Source organism: Narcine bancroftii, chromosome 12, assembly GCF_036971445.1.
Source record: "Narcine bancroftii isolate sNarBan1 chromosome 12, sNarBan1.hap1, whole genome shotgun sequence".
NCBI lineage: Eukaryota > Metazoa > Chordata > Chondrichthyes > Torpediniformes > Narcinidae > Narcine > Narcine bancroftii.
This window is the reverse complement of record NC_091480.1, coordinates 8,137,474-8,160,608: the sequence shown is the minus strand read 5'-3', so window position 1 is coordinate 8,160,608 and position 23,135 is coordinate 8,137,474. Positions and strand designations below refer to the sequence as shown.

General features: G+C 44.8%; 1 protein-coding gene and 1 long non-coding RNA gene across 4 annotated transcripts in view; one reads left to right on the top strand and one right to left on the bottom strand.

Annotated features, from left to right (window-relative positions):
• LOC138746957 (uncharacterized) overlaps positions 1-1,538 on the top strand; it is a 34,262-nt gene extending 32,724 nt beyond the window's left edge. Inside the window, exon 9 of the long non-coding RNA XR_011347205.1 lies at positions 973-1,538. This is a non-coding gene — a long non-coding RNA (uncharacterized lncRNA). The remainder of the gene's footprint in view (positions 1-972) is intronic.
• The window catches only part of LOC138746955 (extracellular serine/threonine protein kinase FAM20C-like), a 69,525-nt gene that overhangs the window by 7,770 nt on the left and 38,620 nt on the right, over positions 1-23,135 (bottom strand). For all 3 annotated transcript variants that reach the window (XM_069905706.1, XM_069905708.1, XM_069905707.1), the window contains exons 3-8: positions 22,841-22,919; positions 12,146-12,238; positions 11,931-12,046; positions 7,556-7,736; positions 3,203-3,312; positions 2,624-2,705 (exon numbers count right to left, since the gene is read on the bottom strand). In XM_069905706.1, the coding sequence (XP_069761807.1) occupies positions 2,624-2,705; positions 3,203-3,312; positions 7,556-7,736; positions 11,931-12,046; positions 12,146-12,238; positions 22,841-22,919 (661 nt within the window). The remainder of the gene's footprint in view (positions 1-2,623; positions 2,706-3,202; positions 3,313-7,555; positions 7,737-11,930; positions 12,047-12,145; positions 12,239-22,840; positions 22,920-23,135) is intronic.

Here is a 23,135-nt window from a genome sequence, read left to right as displayed (position 1 = left end):
CCAAGGTGACTATGCACTAGAGCGGTCACCACCCAACAAAAACTCCATGGACGGGAACGGTACAGCAGACTCAAGGCCAGAGAGAGTTTGGACAGGCAGCACCTTTTTGTTCCTCGGGCGTGAGAGTAGGAAACACCAGTGGACATCCGTACAACGTGAGGGGAGGAAAGTTTAAAGGGAGGGGGAATAGGTTTTATTTTTACACAGAATGTATTGGGTACCTGGATTGCATTGCCAGTTGTGCTGGTGGAGGCTGGTACAACAGGGACATTTAAAAGACTCTTAGACAGGCACATAGAGGAAAGAAAAATGCACGGTTATGAGGTAGGGAGGGTTTAGTTTGTGAGTAGGTTTATAGAGGTTGGCACAACATCGTGGGCTGAAATGGCCTATTCTGTGCTGTAATGTTCTATAAGGTAAACAAGAAGATCTTTAAGAAAATATGGACCTCAAATTACTCAAGTTAGACATCACGTGTTAGATCTGTGTGGCCTGGGGAGGAAATAAGTGCCTGGCAGTGTATCCATCACAGGATCGAAGTCCAGCCAATCACTGGTCTTTTAGGTGCAGTCCCGGCACTGAAAACCCCAGATTCATTCCTTGGGGGAGGCAGTGGATGGGGGCTGCAGGAGAGGCTGAGGAGGGAAAGGGGATTAGCAGAGATGATAGGAAGGCAGCTTCAAAATAGTGAAGTAATCCTGCCTGTCTTCCCTACCAAATGATCTCTTCCAGTAACTCTGGTACCGGGCTTCACTTGTACTATATACGGGGCATCCAAATGGTCTGCTCGCAACACAACTAATGCATCATTGGGACACGTGACTTGAATTTGAAGGTGTCAGATGTGAAAACAGAAGGGCTGGAAGTGTTCAAAAGGCACTGCAGCATCTGTAGAGAGTGAATGTTTCAATACGGGGCCTGTCGTATAAACTGAGTCGACCTGGAACGCCAACTCTTTTTCTTTCTTCACAGAAGCCACCCAACCTGCTGATTGTTTCTGTAGCAGATTTCTGCAGATGCTTTTATATTCTGTGGTAGGAAGACTGGGAGTGCAAATACAAGGCATCCAAAGTAGATGCGTTTTATCACCGAGTTCAAGTTAATCATTGCTGAACTAATGCAATGTGAGAAATTTTATCTGCTGCATCGATAAGATCATGGTTATTGCACATTTATACGAAGATTTAAGCAAATGTTATCAACAGGTGGCGATGTGGATGGTGAACCAGAGCAAGAAATGTATCAGGCTTACAGAAATAGGGATAATCAACTATTATTGAACAGGATACCAGGACAGTGTGGAGGATATTGACATGAAGAGGTGATTTACTTCAATCATCAATACCTGAAGTAACACTTTAGAAATATATTTCGTAGTGAAGAATTTTGCACTGGGTGACTAAGAGACCGAGAGAATTTATGTTTGGTTTAATAATTATGTGCATATCTCCAATTAACTAATTGTGTAATTGCCTGTGTGGATTTAGATAACACACTATAATTTTATGCATGAAAATTTGTAAGATGCTTGGTACTCTTTTTAGAATGAGAAGAGGTTGCATTACAGCCTGGTTTGGGAACTCGACTGCCCAGAAGATGGCAAACGCAGCAAGCCCAGACTGGGAACTGACCTCCCATCCACTGAAAACATCTATATATGAGGCGCTGCCTCAAGAAGTCAGTCAACATAATAAAGGCACAGTTAGCGTGGCGGTCAGCGCAACGCCATTACAGCGCCAGCAATCAGGACCGGTGTTTGAATCTCGCACTGTCTGCAAGGAGTTTGCATGTTCTCCCAGTGTCTGAGTGGGTTTTCCCCGGGGACTCTGGTTTCCTCGAACAGTTCGAAACGTTAAGGATAGACTGGATAGTTACATGGAGAGGAGAATGGAGCAGGTACTGGTCAGTGGGACTAGGAGGGTGGGAATTTGTTACGGCATGGACTAGTAGGGCCGAACTGGCCTGTTCTGTGCTGTAAGTGGTTATAAGGTAACGGGAATGGGGGGGGGGGTGGGTGTAAATTGGGCGGTTCAGGCTCATAGGCCGAAATGGCCTGTTACTGTGCTGTATGTCTAAATCTAAAACATTTAAATTTAAAATCACTCTGGTCACAACCTCTTCTCACTGCTCCATTTAAGCCTGAGGTCCAGCACCTCTAGGCTCAAGAACAGGTTTTATCCAACAGCTGTCAGGCTCTTGAATCTTCCCCTACTATCCTAACTAGAACTTACTGCAGGGGTAAAACAGAATACTCCAGGATCACCAGAAAGTCTATCTGCACGTTTGAAGCATCACTTTGTAACAGCAACTGTGAATATTTACGTATCTCTCCTTTGATACCTGTTATTTCTTTTCCTGCTTTGGCATTTGTGGTAAATGTTAGTATTGTAGTATCTAATGCATCTGTTTGGCTGCAGCAAGTAAGATTTTGGAGAATCTGTACATCGTACTCATGCATATGACAATAAACTCATGTTGATGATGCGGGTTAGTGCGGTGAGTGCAACACCATGATGCATTGTTCTATCACACTCCACATCCAAGTTCAAAATGACTGCATCACACCCACACATCACACACACCTCACACACACTGGAGACAGCCCTACGTTCTCATTCCTCACCCTCTTCCATTGTCCAGATGAATAATGAATGAGTCGTTTCCAAACTTTTCGAAGGTTTCATAATGGTGCCGATCCATGTTACCTGTGGAGAGAGCAGCAGGAATCCAGTCAGCCTGAGGACCTAGCCCCTTCCAGCTTCATGGTCAACCCCAGAAGTCTTGAACTAAAAGGTTTACAACTTTAGAAGTGTGAGGGTCCAATAGCCCATTTGGCCCATCGAGTCTATGCCGGCTCCAGCTGGATTAACCCTCCCAGTTCTGCTTCTGTGCTCTTTCCCCAAAGCTGCGGAGCTGCCTGCAACTCGTGCGATCTGTCGCAAGGGGTGAGTGACCTGCCCCTGCTTCCATTTCTTGACCAGTTGGCCACTACACAGGAAGCAATTGGAACCCATTTGGCCCATGGAGCCTGTCTCACTCAGGCCTAATCTCTGTGGTTGTGTACTCAGTACAGGCTGACCATCAGCCCTGGGATTGTCCTGCCCAGCACCTATATCGGCCAAAGAGTAATGCCATGGGAGCAGCGCAGGCTGCTTGAGGGACTATGAGCTGCTTCCCCGAGGGAACAGAGAATCTTCCTTACCCATGAGAAAGTCAAAAACAGTCATGTCGATGAGGTCAAGGAGCCGTGTGCCGGAGTTGTAAGGTGCAGTTTGCTTGACTTCCTCGCAGTAGTCTGGATCGACCTCCCATCTACTCAATGGAAACAGAAAGCCCTTTAGCACCATGGGGGTCGCAAAGTCCACAGCTTGTCATTCCACTGCAAAGCTCCCTCACACTGAGGTCCCTCTCATCCAGTGTCGAAGAACAGCATGGCACAGGAACAGGACGTCAACCTCTCCAGTTTCTCTCTTTCCCTCACCTCTGCCTCCTGTTCTCCAGCTCCCCGGCCCTTCTCTCCCTTCTCCCATCAAAGAGCTACCCTCCTTAGGCCTCTGCCCTCTCCCCTATCATCTCAGCTTCTTCTACCCTCCGACCTATGTCTACCTATGACTTACCTGTTGGCCCATGGTCCTCTCTTCCCCCCATCCCCACCATTTTCAGGTGACTGCCTGTTTTTTTGCTGATACCTGAGAAGAAGGACCCAGGCCCAAAACATTGGTACCCTTTACATCCTCTGGATGCTGCGTGGCCTGCTAAGTTCCTCCAGTCTATGCCTAACATAAAGGGTGCAGACATTGTGTAAAGACATAATTTACAGTAAGTGTAAACCAATTCTCTACTCCTTCTAAACCAGTGGTTTACAAACTGCCCCGCTAGACTCACATCCCCTTTAAGTAATCCCTATGCCATCGGCGCTCTGTGACGAGTAAGGGATTGCTTAAAGTGGATGTGAGTGGGAAGGGAAGATTGAGAATCACTGCTCTAGACCCAATTGTTACTGAAATATTTGGCTTGAGAAAAATGGTCATTGGCCCATTTCCTTTGGAGTTCTGAAACCATGTACATAACGAGTCAATGAGGGACGATTAAAACAGTGGTCTTCAAACTTTTTCTTTTCACCCACATCCCACCTTAAGTAATCTCTTACTAATCACAGAGCACCAGTGGTTTACAAACTGCCCTGCTAAACTCACATCCCCCTTTAAGTAATCCCTATGCCATCGGCGCTCTGTGACGAGTAAGGGATTGCTTAAAGTGGGATGTGAGTGGAAAGAAAAAGGTTGAGAACCATTGATCTAGTCTTTGTATCACACTGGTGCAGATGTTAACCAACCCTCCCAACATCCAGCCACCACTGACCTCAGTGGTCTACGATCTGCAATGTCTACGTCACATCACAATGGTGTGTGAGTTAGCTGCACCCCTTTCCCTCCACCCTCACAGTAGCTGATCCCACGGCTTATTTATTGTAACACTGTAATATCTGGTGTACGTCACACGGGTGTACAGGATGTTTCTGCCTCTTCCACTTCCACCATTACACGACCACTGGACAAAAAAAATAGTGTTACTGTAATGGCAGAGTTGCCGCTGGTATGGGGCCAGTGCTGGTCCCCAGGGTCCTACCGCCTGGTTCTGATCCTGACAGCTCTTCATTGGCTTTAAAAAGGAGCCAATGGTGTTTATAATTAAAATCCTCCCCATTCTTCCCGCCAACACCCCATCCTGTGGTTTACTTATCATAACATCTGGTGTACAAGTCACACTGGTGTAGAAGATCCACCTTCTTCCACCACCACCTCGCCAACCTCAGTTTTATTATGGGTTAGCCTGAGGATTAAATTGTACAAGAAGTGGGGGCTAAAACCTGGGGAAGTGGGATCAAGAATCTGCTACCAGAGTGAAACACGAAAGTCTGGATTGTAGTAAAAACACACTGAAATCCTGGAGGAACTCGGCCGGTCTTTCAGCATACAGAAAAATATTGATGTTTTAGACCTGAGCCTTTCAACAAGTCCTGCCTAACTTCCACCAACTCATTCCCCACAGCTTTACTGTGGACCTCAATTTTTAGAAAACATCTTTCTTCACCTCGAGAAACATTTTGGATTTTCCCTTCTTAAGGTTTAGGTTAAAATACCAACATTTTGGTTTTGAAACCTTATCGACTCGAGTTATAGGCCGTACAGCCTCCCAGGTCGAAGAACAGTCTAGTAACACATGAACAGGGATGAAAACGTAGACACTGACATGTAGTGCTCTGAAAGATCAACACTGAATGGTCTAAAATGTTTGGTACCAGATTCTGGAGCCACGCAGCCGGTCTTTCCACGTCCGTAAAAAGCAAAGATATATTGCTGACATTTTGGGCCTGAGCCCTTCTTCATTTAGTTAAGTCTCAGAATTCAGACAGTGCCAGCTGGGGGAGGAATCCAGACCAACAAAAGGTGTGAATTGGATGTGATAAGGGGAGGGGGGTAAGAATTGATCATGTCTGTGTGAAAGGTGGTAGGGAAGGGAGTGATAGAGCTGGGGGAAGAAGTGGGGGAGGGGGGGTTTAATGAAAGCCAGAGAAGTCAATGCTAATGCCATCCGGTTGGAGGGAGCCCAGTTGGAAGATGGAGTCATTCCTCCAGTTTGCAGGTGGACTCAATGTGGCCATTTATGAGACCATGGACAGACACGTCAGCAAGACGGGGATTTGAAATGTGTGGCCACTGCGAGATCTACATCTACAGTGGACAGGTGCTCAACAAAATGATCTCCCAGTCTGCATCCAGCCTACCTGATGTAGAGGAGACCACAGCGGGTGCACCAGATACAGAAGACAGTCCCTGCAGATTCACAAGTGAAATGTTGCTTCACTTGGAAGGACTGTTTGGGGCCCCGAATGGCAATGAGGGAGAAGGTGTGGGCACAAATGGAGCATCTTCTGCAGTCACAGGGGTAGATACAAAGGGGATGATTGGTGGGGAGGGAGTAGTGGACAATGGAGTCACCCTGTGGAACACAGAGAGTGGAGGGGAATATGTGTTTAGTGGTGGGATCCTGTAGTAGGTGGCAGAAATGGTGGAGGAGGATGTGCTGGATGTGGAGGCTGGTGAGTGAGGACAAGAGGAATCCCTGTCCTCGTGTGTGGGGACAGAGGGGGCAAAGGCAGATGTACAGGTAATGGAGGATATACGGGTGAGCGCCCAGTTGATGATGTAGAGGGAAAGCCACGTTGTTTGAAGGGCATCGCTGATGATCTGGCATGGAAGTCCTCATCCTGGGTGCAGATGTAATGGAGACAGAAGAATTGAGAGAATGGAATCCTTACAGGGGATGGGATGGGAAGAGGCGTAGTCAAGGTAGCCGTGGAGTTGGAAGATTTGCAGAAGACATCTGTCGAGAATTTGTCCCTTGAGATGGAGACAGAAAGTTTGAGGAAAGGGAAAGTGGAATCAATAGCCAAAATGTCGAGATTTTAACCTAAAACTTTTAACCTAAAACTCAAGAGGAGAAAATCCGAAATGTATCTCAAACCGAAGAAATTTTTTTTCCAAAAACTGAGGTCCACAGTAAAGCTGTGGGGGATGAGTTGGTGGAAGTTAAACAGGACAGTGTGACTTATTCACCAGATATGAGAAATATCTCAGGGGAGGAGCTGTGGTGGGAGGAAGGGAGGGGATTGGTTGAGGACACTGTGCCATCAGTAAGACTCAAAGATTTCCTATTTACTGTCAGAGTACATGCATGACATCACATGCAGCCCTGAGATCCTTTTTCCTGAGGGCGCGGCAGTATTACCAGTTATTGGTAGTGCAAAAAAAAAAACAATTCAGATGTTACCCAGGGATCCATTATTGGTGGAAGTGGTGGGGGCAGTAATGTCTTATATGCCAATAAAAGACTGTGGGATCAGTTGCTGATAGGATGGAAGGAATTGTGACTTATTTGGCAGATGTTGCAGCATAGACCTTGGAGATCACTCGATGGGGCTCACTAGTATGATTTATTCAAAGCCATTTTCAATGGGGGTGGGGGAGTCATCCGACCCCTCCCACCCTAGGGGCCACAGAACATTTCTAGAGGGCCACCGACTGAAATCATAAAATATTTTTTAATGTAGTCGGTAGAAGTACGATAGAAACCAACTAAACGACTCCTTCATAGGGAAGGGGGCCCATAAACTTTGAGCAGAGTCCTAAGGGGGCCTTCTCCAAATAAAAAGGTTGAGAATGGCTGGTTTACACAGTAGATAGGGCAGCACAGTTATTGTAGCAGTTAGCGTGACACAATTACAACGCCAGCGACCGGGGTTCAAATCTGGTGCTGTCTGTAAGGAGTTTGTATGTTCTCCCCATGTCTACCTGGGTTTCCTTCCACCATTCAAAAATGTACAGACTTAATACGTTCATTGGGAATTGGGCAGTACTGGCTCATGGGCTGAAAGGGTCTGTTACCATGCTGAATATCTAAATATTAACAATAAGCACCCTGGAAGGCACCCCCCCCCCCCCCCAATTCACTCCTCCCTTGCCATCCACCCCCCACCCCCACCCAGACTCACTCTGCTCGCTTGCGCTTGTGGTATGAGCGTCTCCACGGGTTTCTCCAGGTTTTCCGTTTGGCCAGAGCCAGATCTGGCAGGAAGGCAGCCAGCGAACCCTCAATCCGGTCAGGTTTCCCACACAGAGCGTGCTCGGTAGAACAGTAGTAGGAGCACTCTCCATAGAAGCAGATATTGTTGGCTGCGGGTGGGGAGTGGGGGAAGAGGTTGGGTGGGTGGGGAGGAGAGAGACAGAGAGAGGGTGGCAGTCAGTCAGGTAACCAGGGGAGAGAGAGAGACACCCAGGGGCACAGTTCCCCGAGAGTGGTGAAGATGGCATTTCACACGGTGGTCTTCATGGAGAAAGTACAAAAGATAGGAATCTCATGATTCAGCTGCACAAGGTGATGGTAAGACCACATTTGGAGGACTATGTTAAACAGGAAAGTTTGCAGACACTGGGATTGTAGTGCAATGCACAAAAGTGCTAGAGTAACTCAGGACATGCAGCCTCCACAAGTATTCTCACTGGTTTGTCTTCACTTCCTATAGATGCTGTATGACCTGCTGAGTTTCTCCGGCACTTTTGTGTATTGGGTGCAGTCGTCCAGCTGTAGGAAGGATGCAAATGAGTTGGAGGGCGATCTCAACACCAGCCGCACTGGGCAGCTCACTCGACACCATCCTCAGCGCTCGTCAGCCCCAGCACTCCTGCACTGTCACACGATTATTCATTCAGGCCGCTTGCTGGCTGACACCACCTCCCAAGTTGGGACCTCTCGCAGCAAGATGGAAAAGCAGCGGGTGCAAGGGGAAGTGACCCCTCAGCTTGTGCATGTTGCCTTGGAAACACGCCACTGCTCCTCCATGGCAGTGGGGCCTATGTTCCGGAACTCCCTCCCCAGCAGCATCTTCAGTGATTCTGGAAGGCAGTTCACTCCCCACCTCCTCAGGAATGATGAGGGAAGGACGTGAAGGCAGAAAAAAAATCATCGATGGAAGATGCTACTTTTCAAGATGCTGAGGCCTTACTTGTGTTTGAAAGCTGGAGCCTCCAGATTCAAGTTAAACAAGGAGACTGCAGATACTGGGGAACCGGTGCGTACACAGAAGTGCTGGAGAAACTCAGCAGGTCAGGCAGGTCAGTGTCTCAGGCCTGAGGCCTTCATCAGACAAACGAGTCGATGCAGCCGCCGAGTTCATCACGGCTGCAGTGGTCAAGTGGACGAAGGGCTTGGGCCCGAAATGCTGACAGACTCTTGCTCTCCACAGATGCTGCCTGACCTGCTGAGTTCCTGCAGCACTTTTGTGAACTCCAGATTCAAGGACAATTCATAATCTTGAATGGACCTGTCATTGGTTAAAAATAATTCCCTGGACTATCTTAATTCAACTTTTCTCTACTTTATGCACTTTGTAACACTGCACCATGCACTTTTATTCTTTTATTACACTACATGCTCCATTTAAGCATGAGTTGACTTGTCTGGATAACACGTAAAACAAAGATTTTCACTGTTTGTCAGTACACATGACAATAAACAATTTGAATTCATTTAAAAGATCTTTGAATGGAAGGGTCAATTAAAAAAAAATTTCTGGTGTCTTGGTGGTAAACCCTTCTCCCAGGAACTCTCGCATGAGAGACTTTGGACGCTGGAATCTGGAGCAATGACCAATGCGCTGGAGGAACTCAGCAGCTCGAGCAGCATCCGTGGGTGAAAAGACCAATGTTTCGGGCTGGAACCCTTCATCAAGGCTGAGAGTGCAGGGAGGGGAGGTCACCATTGGAATGAAGAGAGGGTGGGAGGGGTTAGATAGGGGACAGAGGGGATTGGTGAACCAGGGAGGGGTGAAGGATGATGGACAGAGGCAGATGATTGACAGACAAAGGGGAAGAGAGGCAAGAGGAAGAAAAGGGGGAAGGCCGGAGGAAGCTGGATCACACAGGGTGGTACAGAGAGAAACATGGAGACAAAGGATGCTGCTGCTGGAATCAGATAAGAAGAGGAGGTGGTGTTTGTTATCCCAGCAAAGGACCTTGTAATGTTATTATAGAGTTTGTGTTAGAACATAGTGAAACCTTGTTGAATGGACAAGGAGTGTTTGTTCTTTTCAGTTGGGCAACATCTGATACTTCAGGGAACAGCTAGACCAGGCGCCACTTTGGGCAATCCTCAATTCGTTGTCTCTGTCAGCTTAGACACCCCTTTGGAGCAGAAATGGGCTATTCAGCCCATCAAGTCTGCCCCACCATTCAATCATGAGCTGATCCATTTTACCCACTCAGCCCCACTGCCCGGCCTTCTCCCCATAACCTTTGATGGCCTGGCTAATAAAGAACCTATCAATCTCTGCCTTAAATACACCAATGACCTGGCCTCCATAAACTGCCTGAGGCAACAAATTCCACAGATTAAGAAATTCCTCAATATCTCTGGTCTATAGAGAAATTCTTCAAGGAGTTAAAGAAAATAATAAGGAAATTTTTATGGAAAGGGGGGAAACCGAGGATAGCACTAGATAAATTAACAGAATGGTATAAACAAGGAGGCTTACAACTGCCAAACTTTAAAAATTATTATAGAGCCGCACAATTAAGATACCTATCAGATTTTTATCAAACAAGGGAAAAGCCAGATTGGACTAGATTAGAATTAGATAAAATAGGGGAAAAGATACCTGAACACATATTATATAAATGGGATGAAAAATTGGTACAAAGTAGGAGTTCTCCAGTATTACATCATCTACTCAATATTTGGAAAAAGATTCATGTAGAAAGGAATAAAACAAATTACCAATTACCAAAACTAATATTGACACAAAATAAGTTACTCCCTTTTACAATAGATAACCTTTCCTTTAGAGAATGGGAGAAAAAAGGGATCAAAAGAATAGAAAATTGTTTTTCAGGAAATAGATTATTATCCTTTGAACAAATGAAAGATAAATACAATATAATTCAAGATACAGTGCTGGCATATTACCAATTGAGATCCTATTTGAAGGACAAATTAGGAAGCAGTCTGAGGTTACCAGAGGGAAGTAACTTTGAATATGTGATTACAGATACAATGATAATCAAAAGATTTATAACAAATATGTATATTAAACTGCAAGAAAAGGAGAATGAGGAAACAAATGGTAAAACTAAACAAAAATGGGAACAAGATTTAAATATAAAGATAAAAAAGGAAACGTGGGAGAAATGTTCTGGAACGATGAGAAATACAATAAATACGAGGTTACGTATGATACAATATAACTGGATACACAGACTATACATTACACCTCAAAAGTTAAATAAATGGGACCCAACAGTATCTGACAGATGTTTTCGATGTAAAAAAGAAATGGGAACAACAATTCATGCAATCTGGACATGTGAGAAAGTAGAAAAATTTTGGGAAGATCTAAACCAAATATTAAATAAAATTACAGAAAACAATATACCAAAGAATCCAGAGATCTTCCTCCTAAGTAACATAAAAAACAAAGAATTTGGACTTGATTTGGATGGTGCACAAAAAAGATTTGTTAAGATAGCTCTAGCCGTAGCAAAAAAATGTATTATGTCAACCTGGAATTGAAAGATAATTTGAAAATACAACAATGGTATATAGAAATGAATAAATGTATTCCATTAGAAAAAATAACATATAGTTTAAGAAATAATATTGAAATATTTGAACAAATATGGGAGCCTTACATGAAACACAAAAGAGAAAACCTACCGGGGACATTCACTACCTAAATTAACGAAAGGAGAAGGAAATGAAAAGAATTGACTCAGTGGAATTTCTTGTTTATTTTTATTGAATGACAACATTGTTTGACTGGTTTAATGTATCTTAGATTTTGTACTTTAAATGGATGGGGGAGAGGTAGGGAGGGTGGGATGGGAGGAGAAAATGACACTATATATTTGAAAAGGAAAATGTATGTATCATGGTCAATGTGGCTTATGGTGTGAAAAATAAAAAATTTTTAAAAAAAATCTCTGGTCTATCAATCCTGAAGTTGTACCCTCTTGTCCTAGATTCTCCCACCACTCTCCCATCTACTCTCTCTCCACATCTTTCAACATGCAAAATATTTCAATGAGGTTCCCTAGATTCCAATCAGTTCCGGCCAAGAGCCTCAAACACTCCTCATATGATAACCTTTTCAGTCCCAGACCATTGTTATGAACCTTGTCTCAACCCTCCCCAATGTCAGCTCATCCTTTCTTGAATAAGGAGCCGAAAACTGCTCACAGTACTCCAAGTGAGGTCTGCCCACAACGGGCCATCTTAGACAGCCACGAGCTAGGAAGGTGCAGAGTACAGGCAGGATGGTGGGGGGGTGGGGGTGGGGTGGGGAGGGTGGAATCCCACCCAACCAAGTTGCCTACCCGGCGAGATGAAAAATGTCCTCCAGAGCTTCTTGTCACGCGTCACGTCACGGATTTCCCTCGTCATGTTTACCAGTCTCCCAGCGACCGGGGGCACACGTCGGAAATCCAGGATTCTTCCGAGGGGACAGGGAGGAAGGGGGGGAGAGGAGTTAGGGCATGGTCAGGATGAGGCAGCAACGCGAACGCCCCTCCCACCTGTACCGAGGCATTACCTGTCCAGGTGGAAAGCCGCGATCTCCGAGTTATGGCGCTCATAGTCAGAGAAGTAGAAGAAATCTGGAGGTGTCTCTTGCTCTCTGGTTTGCCTGGAAAAGACATTGTAGTTAAACAAGACCTGTCCTCCTGTAAACTGGATCAGACTCTTGAACCTCCCTACTAACACACTTACGAACCGTAAGCTACTCTGGGACCTCCAAAAGATTCGACTGCACTGTTGAAACATCACTTTTTTCTTGCATGAACTGCAATTGCAAATATTTATCTATCTTTTTATATTTATTATCCCTCTTTCTGCCTTGGTGTATTGTGGAGATTTAATGTACACCACTGTCCTGTGTGGCTGCACCAGGTAACAATTTCCATGCATTTGCACATTGTACTCATGTTTTTTTTTGTCATTTTAATCTGTTTATTTTTGGATGTGTTCCCAGGTGCAATCACCAACTTCAGTCATAATCGCTGATCTTCACATTCTTTTTTTAAAATTTTTTAATTTTATTTTTCACACTTTGAACCATATTAATCAAAATACACACAAACATTTCCCTCTTGAATATACACTGTGGCATTTTCTCCCCTTTTTCCTCCCTCCCTTCCCTCCCTCCCTCCCTCCCCCTCCAAACCCATTAAACATTCAACATATATGATACATTAAACCCATTAAACAATGTCATCACACAATGAAAATAAACAAGAAAATTGTGTCATCTACTTTTAAACACTGGGTCAGTTCATTTCGTCGTCTTCTCATTCTATCATTTTAGGGGGTGGAGGTCCGCGGTCGGCCCTCTCTGTTGTGTTCCATGTACGGTTCCCAAATTTGTTCGAATACTGTGACTTTATTTTTTAAATTATATGTTATTTTTTTCCAATGGAATACATTTATTCATTTCCATGTACCATTGCTGTATTCTCAGGCTCTCTTTTGATTTCCAAGTTGACATTATACATTTTTTTGCTACAGCTAAGGCTATCATAATAAATCTTTTTTGCGCTTCATCCAGTTTCAGGCCTAATTCTTTACTTCTTATATTACTTAGAAGAAAGATCTCTGGATTTTTTGGTATGTTGCTTTTTGTGATTTTATTTAATACCTGATTGAGATCTTCCCAAAACTTTTCCACTTTCTCACATGCCCAAATTGCATGTACTGTTGTTCCCGTTTCCTTCTTACAGCGAAAACATCTAATACCGTTGGGTCCCATTTATTTAACTTTTGAGGCGTGATATATAGCCTGTGTAACCAATTATATTGTATCATGTGTAACCTTGTGTTTATTGTATTTCTCATAGTTCCAGATCATAGCTTTTCCCATTTTCATTTTTTATCTTTATGTTTAGATCTTGTTCCCACTTTTGTTTGGGTTTATAGCTTATTTCATCATTTTCCTTCTCTTGCAGTTTGATGTACATGTTCATTATAAATCTTTTAATTATCATTGTGTCTGTAATCACATATTCAAAGCTGCTTCCTTCTGGTAACCTCAGCCTGCTTCCCAATTTGTCCTTCAAGTAGGTTTTCAGTTGGTGGTATGCAAACATTGTTCCGCGAGTTATTCCACGTTTGTATTTAATTTTTTCAAAAGATAATAAATTATTTCCCAAAAAAATTTTTCTATTCTTTTGATTCCTTTTCTCTCCCATTCCCTAAAGGAAAGGTTATCTATTGTGAAAGGGATTAGTTGATTTTCGTCAATAATAATTTTGGTAGTTGGTAATTTGTTTTTTTCCTTTCTATGTGAATCTTCTTCCAAATGTTGAGTAAATGGTGCAGTTCTGGTGAATTTCTATGTTGCACCAGTTTTTTCATCCCACTTATAAAGTATATGTTCTGGCATTGTACTCATGTTGATGCAATCATGAAGAAGATTCGCCAATGACTATACTTCGTGAGGAGTTTCAAGGCTCTTGAAAACCTCTACAGGTTTACCATGGAGAACATTCTGGCTGGTTCCATCACTACCTGGTATGGAGGCACCAACTCTCAGGACAAGAATAAACTCCAGAGGGTTGTTAACTCGGCCTGTGGGCACCAGACTTCACTCCATCAAGGACATGTTCTGGAGGCAGCCTCCATCCTCAAGGACCCCCACAAGGCCATCCCCTCTTCACTACCATCGAGACGGAGGTACAGTTGCCTGAAGACGAGCACAAGGACAGCTTCTTCCCCGCTGCCATCAGAATCCTGAATAATCAAACACACTGCCTTACTTTGTCTTATTCTTGCACTATTTTTATTTACTGTTGTAAGGTGGTTTATGTAAATGTTTGCCCTGAGACGCTGCTGCAAAACAACAAATTTTGTGACTTGTTCATGATAATAAACCTATTGGCCATGAGTTGGCCCAGCTCACTCCTGAGCACCTTTTCCGCGCAGGCGTGCCACTTTACCGAGGGGAGCCTGGCTCCTGGAGGTCAGAATTCACTGGGGACCAGAAACTCAAGCAGGCACTCCCGGTCCTGGACTGAGGGAAGCCTCGAGGGTCAGAGGTGACGACATTTAGGATGAGATGTTGGAAAACATCTGCAGGAAAAATAGGTTATGGGTGTGAGGGAGGGAAGGGTTGGATTGTTGTGGAGTAGGTTTCCATACATGGGCACAATGTTTTGGGCTGAAGGGCCTGCAGTGTGCTGGAAAGTTCTATGTCTGCCTTCTCAAGGGGAAGCTAAAACAAAATGTCCTCCCATTTTTGATCTGGTCACCATCGTTGGCCTTTAGGATCTTTCTATGCACACATTGTCTGCCAAAAGTGCTGGCTTGGAGGGGGCAACACTGTAGAAGGCCCCCTCAGGCCACAAGCTGCCGAATTACACCCAATTAATCCTTACAGACAGTGCCGGATTCAAACCCCTGGCACTGTAAGAGCGTTGCATTAACTACGACACTAACTGACCACACCATTTTATTGTTTGTAAAGTGCTTTTGTAGGACGTGCTGATAGTGTTTGGATGGGTCGGGAAGATTCAAGAGCTGTTGGGTAAAAACTGTTCTTGAACCTAGAGGGGCTGGACTTCAGGTTTCTGTACCTACTGCCTGAAGGGAAAAGTGCAAAGAGGTTGTGACCAGGGGAATGGGGGTTGTTTATGATGTCAGCTGCCTTCTTGAGGCAGTGCCTCACACAGATGTCTCCCTGTGATGGACCTGACTGTATTTACCACTTGAACTTCAACATATAGCACGGTCACAGGCGCTTTTGGCCCATGAGCCCATGCCACCCAAAAGCACCCAATTGACCAACAACCTCCAGTGCATTTTCAACCGTGGGAGGAAACCAGATCCCTTGGAGGAAACCACGCAGATGTTAACGGACAGCACCGGATTCGAATCTGGGTCGCTGGCACTGTAACAGAGTCGTGCTAACCGTGCCACCCTTTCTGTGCCTTCAGTGTTCCTGAACACTTGTATTCCCAAACCAAGCTGTGATAAAACCAGTCAGTATACACTCCACATTCACCTGTAGAAATTTGATAGGGTTTCCGATGACATGCCACATCTCTTCAGAAAGTAAAGGCATTGGGGTGCCTTCTTCACAGTTGCCTTGAGGTGCTCAGATATGTGGGAGTCAGCTCTCTCCATTGACATGCCCATCAAAGAGGACAAGGTACAAGGTCCTATGACCTCCCTTTCAAAAATACAAAATAAGCTCCTTGATCTTGACATTGGGAGCAAGAATGTTGTTTTAACCTCTTCCAGCTCTCCATCTCCATCCAGTATTCTAACTCAACATTTCCAGTGATTCGGCCAACAACGGTGGGGCCTACATTTGAATTTTTGAATTGACTGACAAACAGCAAGAAACCTTGTTTTGCATGCTATCCAGACATGTCAACAGCAGGCAGAACAAGAATAAAACAGCGCAGGGTATAGTGTTAAAAAGAAAAGAACAGTTAAACAGGGGTCTGCAATACATTGGAAGGTGGGCCTTTGGGAAGCACATAGGAGCTGAAGGTTGTGATGCAAGCGGAAGTCTTTTTTTTAAGTTGGAATTGGATTTTAGTTCATCTATCATTCGATTGTAACAGTACAACCTGACGAAACAGCGTTCTCTGGTCCACAGTACAAGAATTAGTGCAAGCACACATATAGACGAAACACACATACAATCTATACAAACTGTATACACAGAACCGATATACCGTACATGTCCCATATAGATATATTATTAATAAATAGTAGACACACAGAGTTCAGATCAACACTCATTCACAAAGTCATGTTCTCCTTGTGGAAAGAAGCTGTTCCTCAGCCTGGTGGATCTCGTTCTAATATTTCTGCATCTCTTTCTTGATGGGATTAATTGGAAGAAGCTGTGTGGGTAGAGGGAGGGGTCCCAAATGATTTTGCAAGCTCCCTTTAAAAAACAATCCTAGTTAAATCATGTCGATGGGGGGGGGGGGGGGCGGTGAGGAGGGGAGGGAGACCTCAGTGATCCTCTCTATTTCTTTTTATGGTCCTATCCGATGCTCTACCCCATCCGCACCACATTTTGATGCAGCCGGCCAGGACGCTCTCAATAGAGCTCCTGCAGAAAGTGGACAGTATGGTAACCTCGCCCGCTTCAGTCTTCTCAGGAAGTGTAGTCGCTGTTGCGCCTTCCTGTCAAGTGAGGAATTTAGAATTCTTCTGACCATTTAGAAGCTGCAATCCAATAACTGCCTACGAGATGCTGTGCAGCCAGCAGTGGAACCCAGCCAAGATTGTGCCGACTGAGCTGTTGCATCCAAGCTGGAAATGTGGTCAGTGTAATTCCCCTCATGGGCAGCCCAGCTCTGGGAAGCAGAGGAGGTGAAACTCAGCAGGTGATGGTGTTGAATCAGGAAGGGCAGGTGTCCCTGCCGGTGGGGGGTGTGACCCTGGTGTGATCAGCACACTTCACCACACTCTTCTGCCCCTGCCAGAGCCTGGCACACAGACTGGACTGGCTGCCGGTTGCAGACTCTCTCAGGCAGAGCTCCGAGCCACCACTTCCAATGTGATGGCCATGAACTAATCAGCTGCAGAGAGTGTTGCTGGAAACACCAAATACGAGAACAAGCTTTGATAAAAGATATAACAAGTGACACCAAAGCATGGATGATCAGTCAGAAGAGGTGGTGGGAGGTCACAGGGTGAAACGCTGGCTGGCGCATTTTAAGCAGAACAAGTGGATTGAAAAATTAAAGTCAAACTGTTTATCCACCAGGGAGCTGCTAACGACCAGATAGTCCTTACACTTGTTACGAACTGCAATCAGATGTTTTTCCACTTCCTTCTTAATGTGTGCACAGATTTGGCCCAAGTTCCCTGTCCTTCTGAGTCAGCAGGTTGAGGGAGGTCAGACAGTTCTTTATGAAACAAGTGGAGTCTGACTGTGCAACCCATGAGCCCCTTGTCCCTCAGCAACCAGTCCCTGGTCTATGGATAGATGGAAGGTGGGGAGGGAGAGGCTGGAATTTCTTTTTACGTAGAAGGTCCCTTCTGGCTCATGAATTGGGTGTAATTGGGGCAGCATCGTGCTGCCCAATTACACCTAATTAACCTACTGACCCCTTCCTTGCTTTGGAGGGTGGGGTGAGAAGGTTCACCAGCAGTACTAATGGTCACAGGACCTTCGTCAGGGATTCACAAGGCCCCTCCAACCAACCAAAGCCCCCTCTCCTGCCAATCCCCTCTCCACAATCCACCCCAAAGATCTCTCCCTTGCCCCAACTTACCCTCAAAACGATTCTGGTCTGCATCTGCGTGGCAGGCTGAGGACAGGGGTGCCACAACACTACCCTGCTTGGCAGGGAGGCATCTCTCTCTGCTCTCTCCCATTCCTGTCACTTCCTTCCATCTCTCTGCTCTGTTGTCAGACTACATGGTCTTTCAGTCCCAGATCTCTCTCTCTCCTTCCTCCATTTTCTCTCTCGTTCTGCCCTTTTCCCCTTCCTCCATTTGCTCTCTCTCTGCCAGCTTTGTCCTCTCTCTCTGCCCCCTTCCTCTGTTTTTTCTCTCTCCCAGATTAAAATTCCCTAGCATTTGGATGGAGCCAGTCTCCGTCTTAGTTGGAGTTCCAATCCAATGAAAATGAGCTTCCCCTGGGCACTCAAGGTTTCTCTCACAGACCTAAGGCACAAAGGCCCCAGTGGTCGAATATTGGGGTGGGAGCTAACTAGCATAAATGTGTGATCGAGGTAAATTCAGTACTTGAAGACGCTACAGCTCTTGCATTGTTCTCAATAGTTCATGGAGCATCGCACATGCCTTCTCCCCCATAAAGCACTTTTGGATGTGCATGAATGGATGGGAATGGTGCTATTGAAATGCAAGTGCAGATTTCAATTATGTGATGGGATCCAAGAGGCATCTCGGGCCAAGTGAGTAAACAGAGTTCTAAATGGCAGACCACTGGCTATAAAAGGGGCATTGAATTGAACAAAAAGCCATGAAGCCAGACATTTTGCATAATTTAATTGAATTGCTGTGAATGAATCCCCAGATCTTGCACTGACAATCTGTACGCACCATTTATCAAACTGCACGGCTTAATTAAATCACTGCAGTTTTGGCAAGGAACTCACATTTTAGTGAAAGCACACTTCCTTTTGTTTTCCAAAGCATCAACCTTAGATATTTGTCCTGAAAAGTTTGAATAAAGTATCATTTTACTTCAGCAATGTCTCGACTTCCTCGGAAGCCCAGGGAAATTTGGCATGTCCCCTGCGTCTCTCTCTCTCTCTCTCTCTCTCAACAACTTCTACAGGTGGACCATTGGAAGCGTCACTGTGAGGGACAGGATCTGCTCCACCTGAGACTGCCAGAAACTGCGGAGGGTTGTGAACGTGGCTCACAGGCCACCACACAAGCCCCCTCTCCTCCATCTATAGCCCCTTTGCCACTAAATTGGTCGTTCGGTATCCCCGGATAGGAATGAGGATTTGGCTTTTCACACGTGACCACTCCTAACTGGGACACTGAACACACCTTCACACTTGCAAGATGCCATCCCCGGGCATTAGGACTGTTCTAACTACTACCAGTGACATCATGACACATGGAGCGATGGTGAACCTGCCCTAAATCCTGATCAATTTATTATGATCTTATATTCAAACAAAATTGATCATGCCTAATTATAACATAATTAAGCTTTATGTACAGCACAGTACTTGAAGACGCTACAGCCCTTTAGCCCTGTTGTTGTTGTGCCGATCTATCTAAACCTTTATAAGGGACTGTGGGAAAGAGCTAGCAATAAATAGCAATAGTTTTTAAACAGGGTGGGAAAGTTGGTAGCACTGTAGCACACAATTTATACAACATGGGAAAGTTAGTTGGTAGGCTACAGTGCACAGTATATAAATACCATCGGAAAAAGCAATGGCGGACCTGCCTTCCCAGAATTTCTCTGCCACATGGCATTCTGGGAAGTCAGGTCCGCCATTGCTTTTCCCCCATAGTCTTTATAAATTGTGCGCAATAGTGCTACCAACTTCCCACCTGTTGAAAAATTGTCCATTATTGCTATTTATTGCTCTTTATTTCTTCTCTCTCCTGCTGCGACTTTCCCATGGCAAAGTTTATACCTTCATTTTAATCTTTTCTTCCTTCACGTTCCTGCACTCATGCAAAAACGTGGGTCATTTCTATACCAGAAGCAATGCTCCATTCTACACTTGCCTGATTGCAACGCCGGCATCTGGAGATGCTGAGCATTGTACTAGGGGGTCGAGGCTGTCAATCCCCAGTGCGAGATGACGTCATCTGACGCTGGTGTTGAGAAGATTTTCTTTTCATTAAAAGGCTGATACATTAAAGGCCGATTGGCTGTTAATACCTGGGGCCACTTCCAAGTACGAAAGGGGCTTATAACTCCCGTTGCCTTGGAAAAGCAGCCAACGTATTAAAAGTCTAATCCCACCCAGGTCACACTCCCTTCTCCCCTCCCATCGAGAAGAGTGAGATTATGCACCATCAGATTCAAGGACTGTTTCTATTATCGAACTCTTGAACAAGCCCCTCTCAATAATACGGTGCCTGCCTTTACTTCTTACTATCTGATCTCTGTGTAACTCAAGTACTATGTATGAGATGTCTACTGGTCCGCTTGCAAAACAACCTTTATCACAGCAACTTGGTGCTGGTGACAATGCACTTGAACTTGAAAATGAGACTCTGGTGAAACATACTCCAGATGTTCAATCACCACAGTCCATTAATCTCTTGGTACTGGTGATACAGGACGAGCAAATTTTCCAAACTATTGGTTGTAATAGTCACAGAATAGAAGCAGTCCTCTCAGTCTGAGGTTCCGATCAGAGCTCGTCCCACTGACTGGTGCACAGCCCACATCCCTCTAACCCCTTCCACTCCACAGACCTACACAAACGCCTGTTCAATGTGACTGGACGCACCTACATCACTCTGACAGCCCAGGCCCGAAACCTTGCGTTACCCTGTTCTTCCTTCAGATGCTGCGTGACCCACTGGGCTTATCCAGCATGCTTGTGCATTGCACTCAACCCCAGCATCTGCAGACTCCCTTGTCTAACTTGAGAACTCTACTAGTGGATCTCATCACGTCTCAGCCCCTCCCTCGCTCTTTCCACCCGCTATTTTTTAGCGTTAATGAATATTTATCTATCAATCCTTTTATATCTAATACTTCTTTTCCTGCCTTGGCATATTGGGGTAATCTAATTGATTCTTTTGTAGTTGGTGTATCTGTGTGATTGCAGCACGTAAAGAATTTCAGTGCATCTGTAAATTGTACTTGTTTACAGAGAACATAAAAGATTCCAGCACGGTACAGGCCCTTCAGCCCACGATGTTGTGCCGACCTATGTAAACCTACTTGCTCCACAACAATCTAACCCTTCCCTATCTCACAACCATAACCCTCCACTTTTTTTCTATCATGAGCCCATTTAAGAGCCTTTTGAAGGTACCTATTGTACTAGCCTCCACCACCACCCACTGCCAAAGCATTCCAGGCATCCATTACCCTTGGTGTTAAAAAAAAACCTACCTCTGACATCTCCTCTAAACTTTCCTCCACTTACCTTCAATGGAGTCCTCCTATAGTCTTCCCAGGAAAAAAGGCACTGGCTGTCCACCCTATCTAGCCCCTCATAACCTCTATTAAGTCACATCTCATCCTTCGTTGCTCCAAAGAGAAAAGCCCTAGCTCAGTCAACCTTGATTGATAAGAACTGTGTAAAACACAAATGTCTGCAGACACCGTGATTGTAGCAAAAACACAACGCTGGAGAAACTCAGCAGGTCTTACACAGCAAGCCCTTGATGAGGGGGCTCAAGCCCAAAACATTGGTTCTGTATCTTGATCTTTGCCACATAAAGTACATTGCTGAATTTCTCCAGCATTGTGTTTTTACTTCATAAGATGTTCTCCAGCACAGCCAACAGCCTGGTAAATCTCCTCAGCACCCTCTCCAAAGCATATCCATCCTTCCCGAATGAAGTGACCAGCACTGAAAGCAATACTCCAAGGGACAAGAATAAATTCACATCACATCATCCTTGCGACATGTATGACCCTAACTTACACTAATTAGGGATACTCTGACACCACGAAAGTCACTTTTTTGTACAAAGATAACTGTAAATATTTAGAATCTATTTCTTGTATTTATTATCTCTTTCATTCATTGAAGTAGACTTTTGTACTGTATTTTTTAAAGTTATTTTTTTCCCCTTTTATTTTTATTGCCAGAGGACATACATGACACCACATACAACCCTAAGATTTTGCGGGCCGGGCAGAATTTCTACTTAACAGTAGAGCAAAAAAGCAGTACTCAAGAACAGATAAGTAAACAAAAGAGAGAATTGCAAACCAAGAAAGAAATGTACACAAACTGACTGTGCAATACAGAAAATAACTAGTTAATAATAAATAATGTGCCAAGTCTTTAAATGAGTCTGGTATTTAGGAGCTTGATGGTGGAGGGGTAGCGACTGTTCCTAAACCTGGTGGTATGAGACTTCAGCTGCAGCAAGTAAGAATTTCGATGCGCATGTACATTGTACAATGTATATGACAAAAAAACTTTATCAACCTGCTTCAATGCCCTGAATTTATCCTCTGCATTCCTCTCCCCACCTGCCGCACTGCTATAACGTCTCCCACACCCTCCTGCCAGAATGTGACATCTCACGCCAACGGATTCAAGGAGATGAACAATATAAAGCTGCAGATGCTGGCGTCTGGCACAGAAAGCACTGGAGAATCTCAGAAAAAAGCCTCAGGCCCCCAGCATTGACTATTTTTACTTTCTATGGATGCTGCAGGGCCTGTGGAGATTCTCCAACATTCCAGGCACCTGAATGAACATCACACCAGTCAAACAGTGTTACCCTCTGGGTCTAGCCATTACAAACTTCTTGATTAGCCAGGGCATCAAAGGTTATGGGGAGAAGACCAGACAATAGGGCTGAGTGGGGAAATGGATCAGCTCCTGATTGAAAGGGCAGGCTCAATGGGCTGAATAGCCCTATTTCTGCTCCTAGGTCTCATGGAATATTGTTGCAGCCTCTTCAATCCCAGTAATATCCCCGTGAATCCTTTTGCTCCTTTTCAAACAACAGAGAGAAAGCAGAGGTATCCTTTCATCAAGCAGAAGAAGCAGTCAAAGTGATAGCAAACTGGTCATTTACATCCAGCGACCACCGCATCTTGTGGCTAAATAAGTAAAAAACTACTCACTTCATCGGTTTGAACAGGGCCTGCCCGTAGTTTTGGAAAGTCATGATGAGCTTCAATTGTGTGCCTCCAGATTTCATCGCTGGAAAGGAAATATAAAAGGACAGTCAACGGAAACGCACATTTCATTCAAAATGGAAACTGCAGTTCAGTGACTTGAGAATGTAAGGAAGTAACCTGCATTTATTCAGCACCTTCTACAAACACTCTGAAGGGACCCTCTTTAGCTTCTCTTTCTCTCGCGTACTGGAGTTTGGTTGGCACATGCGTGAGTTAAGTGCCCTAACAGTATTGAATA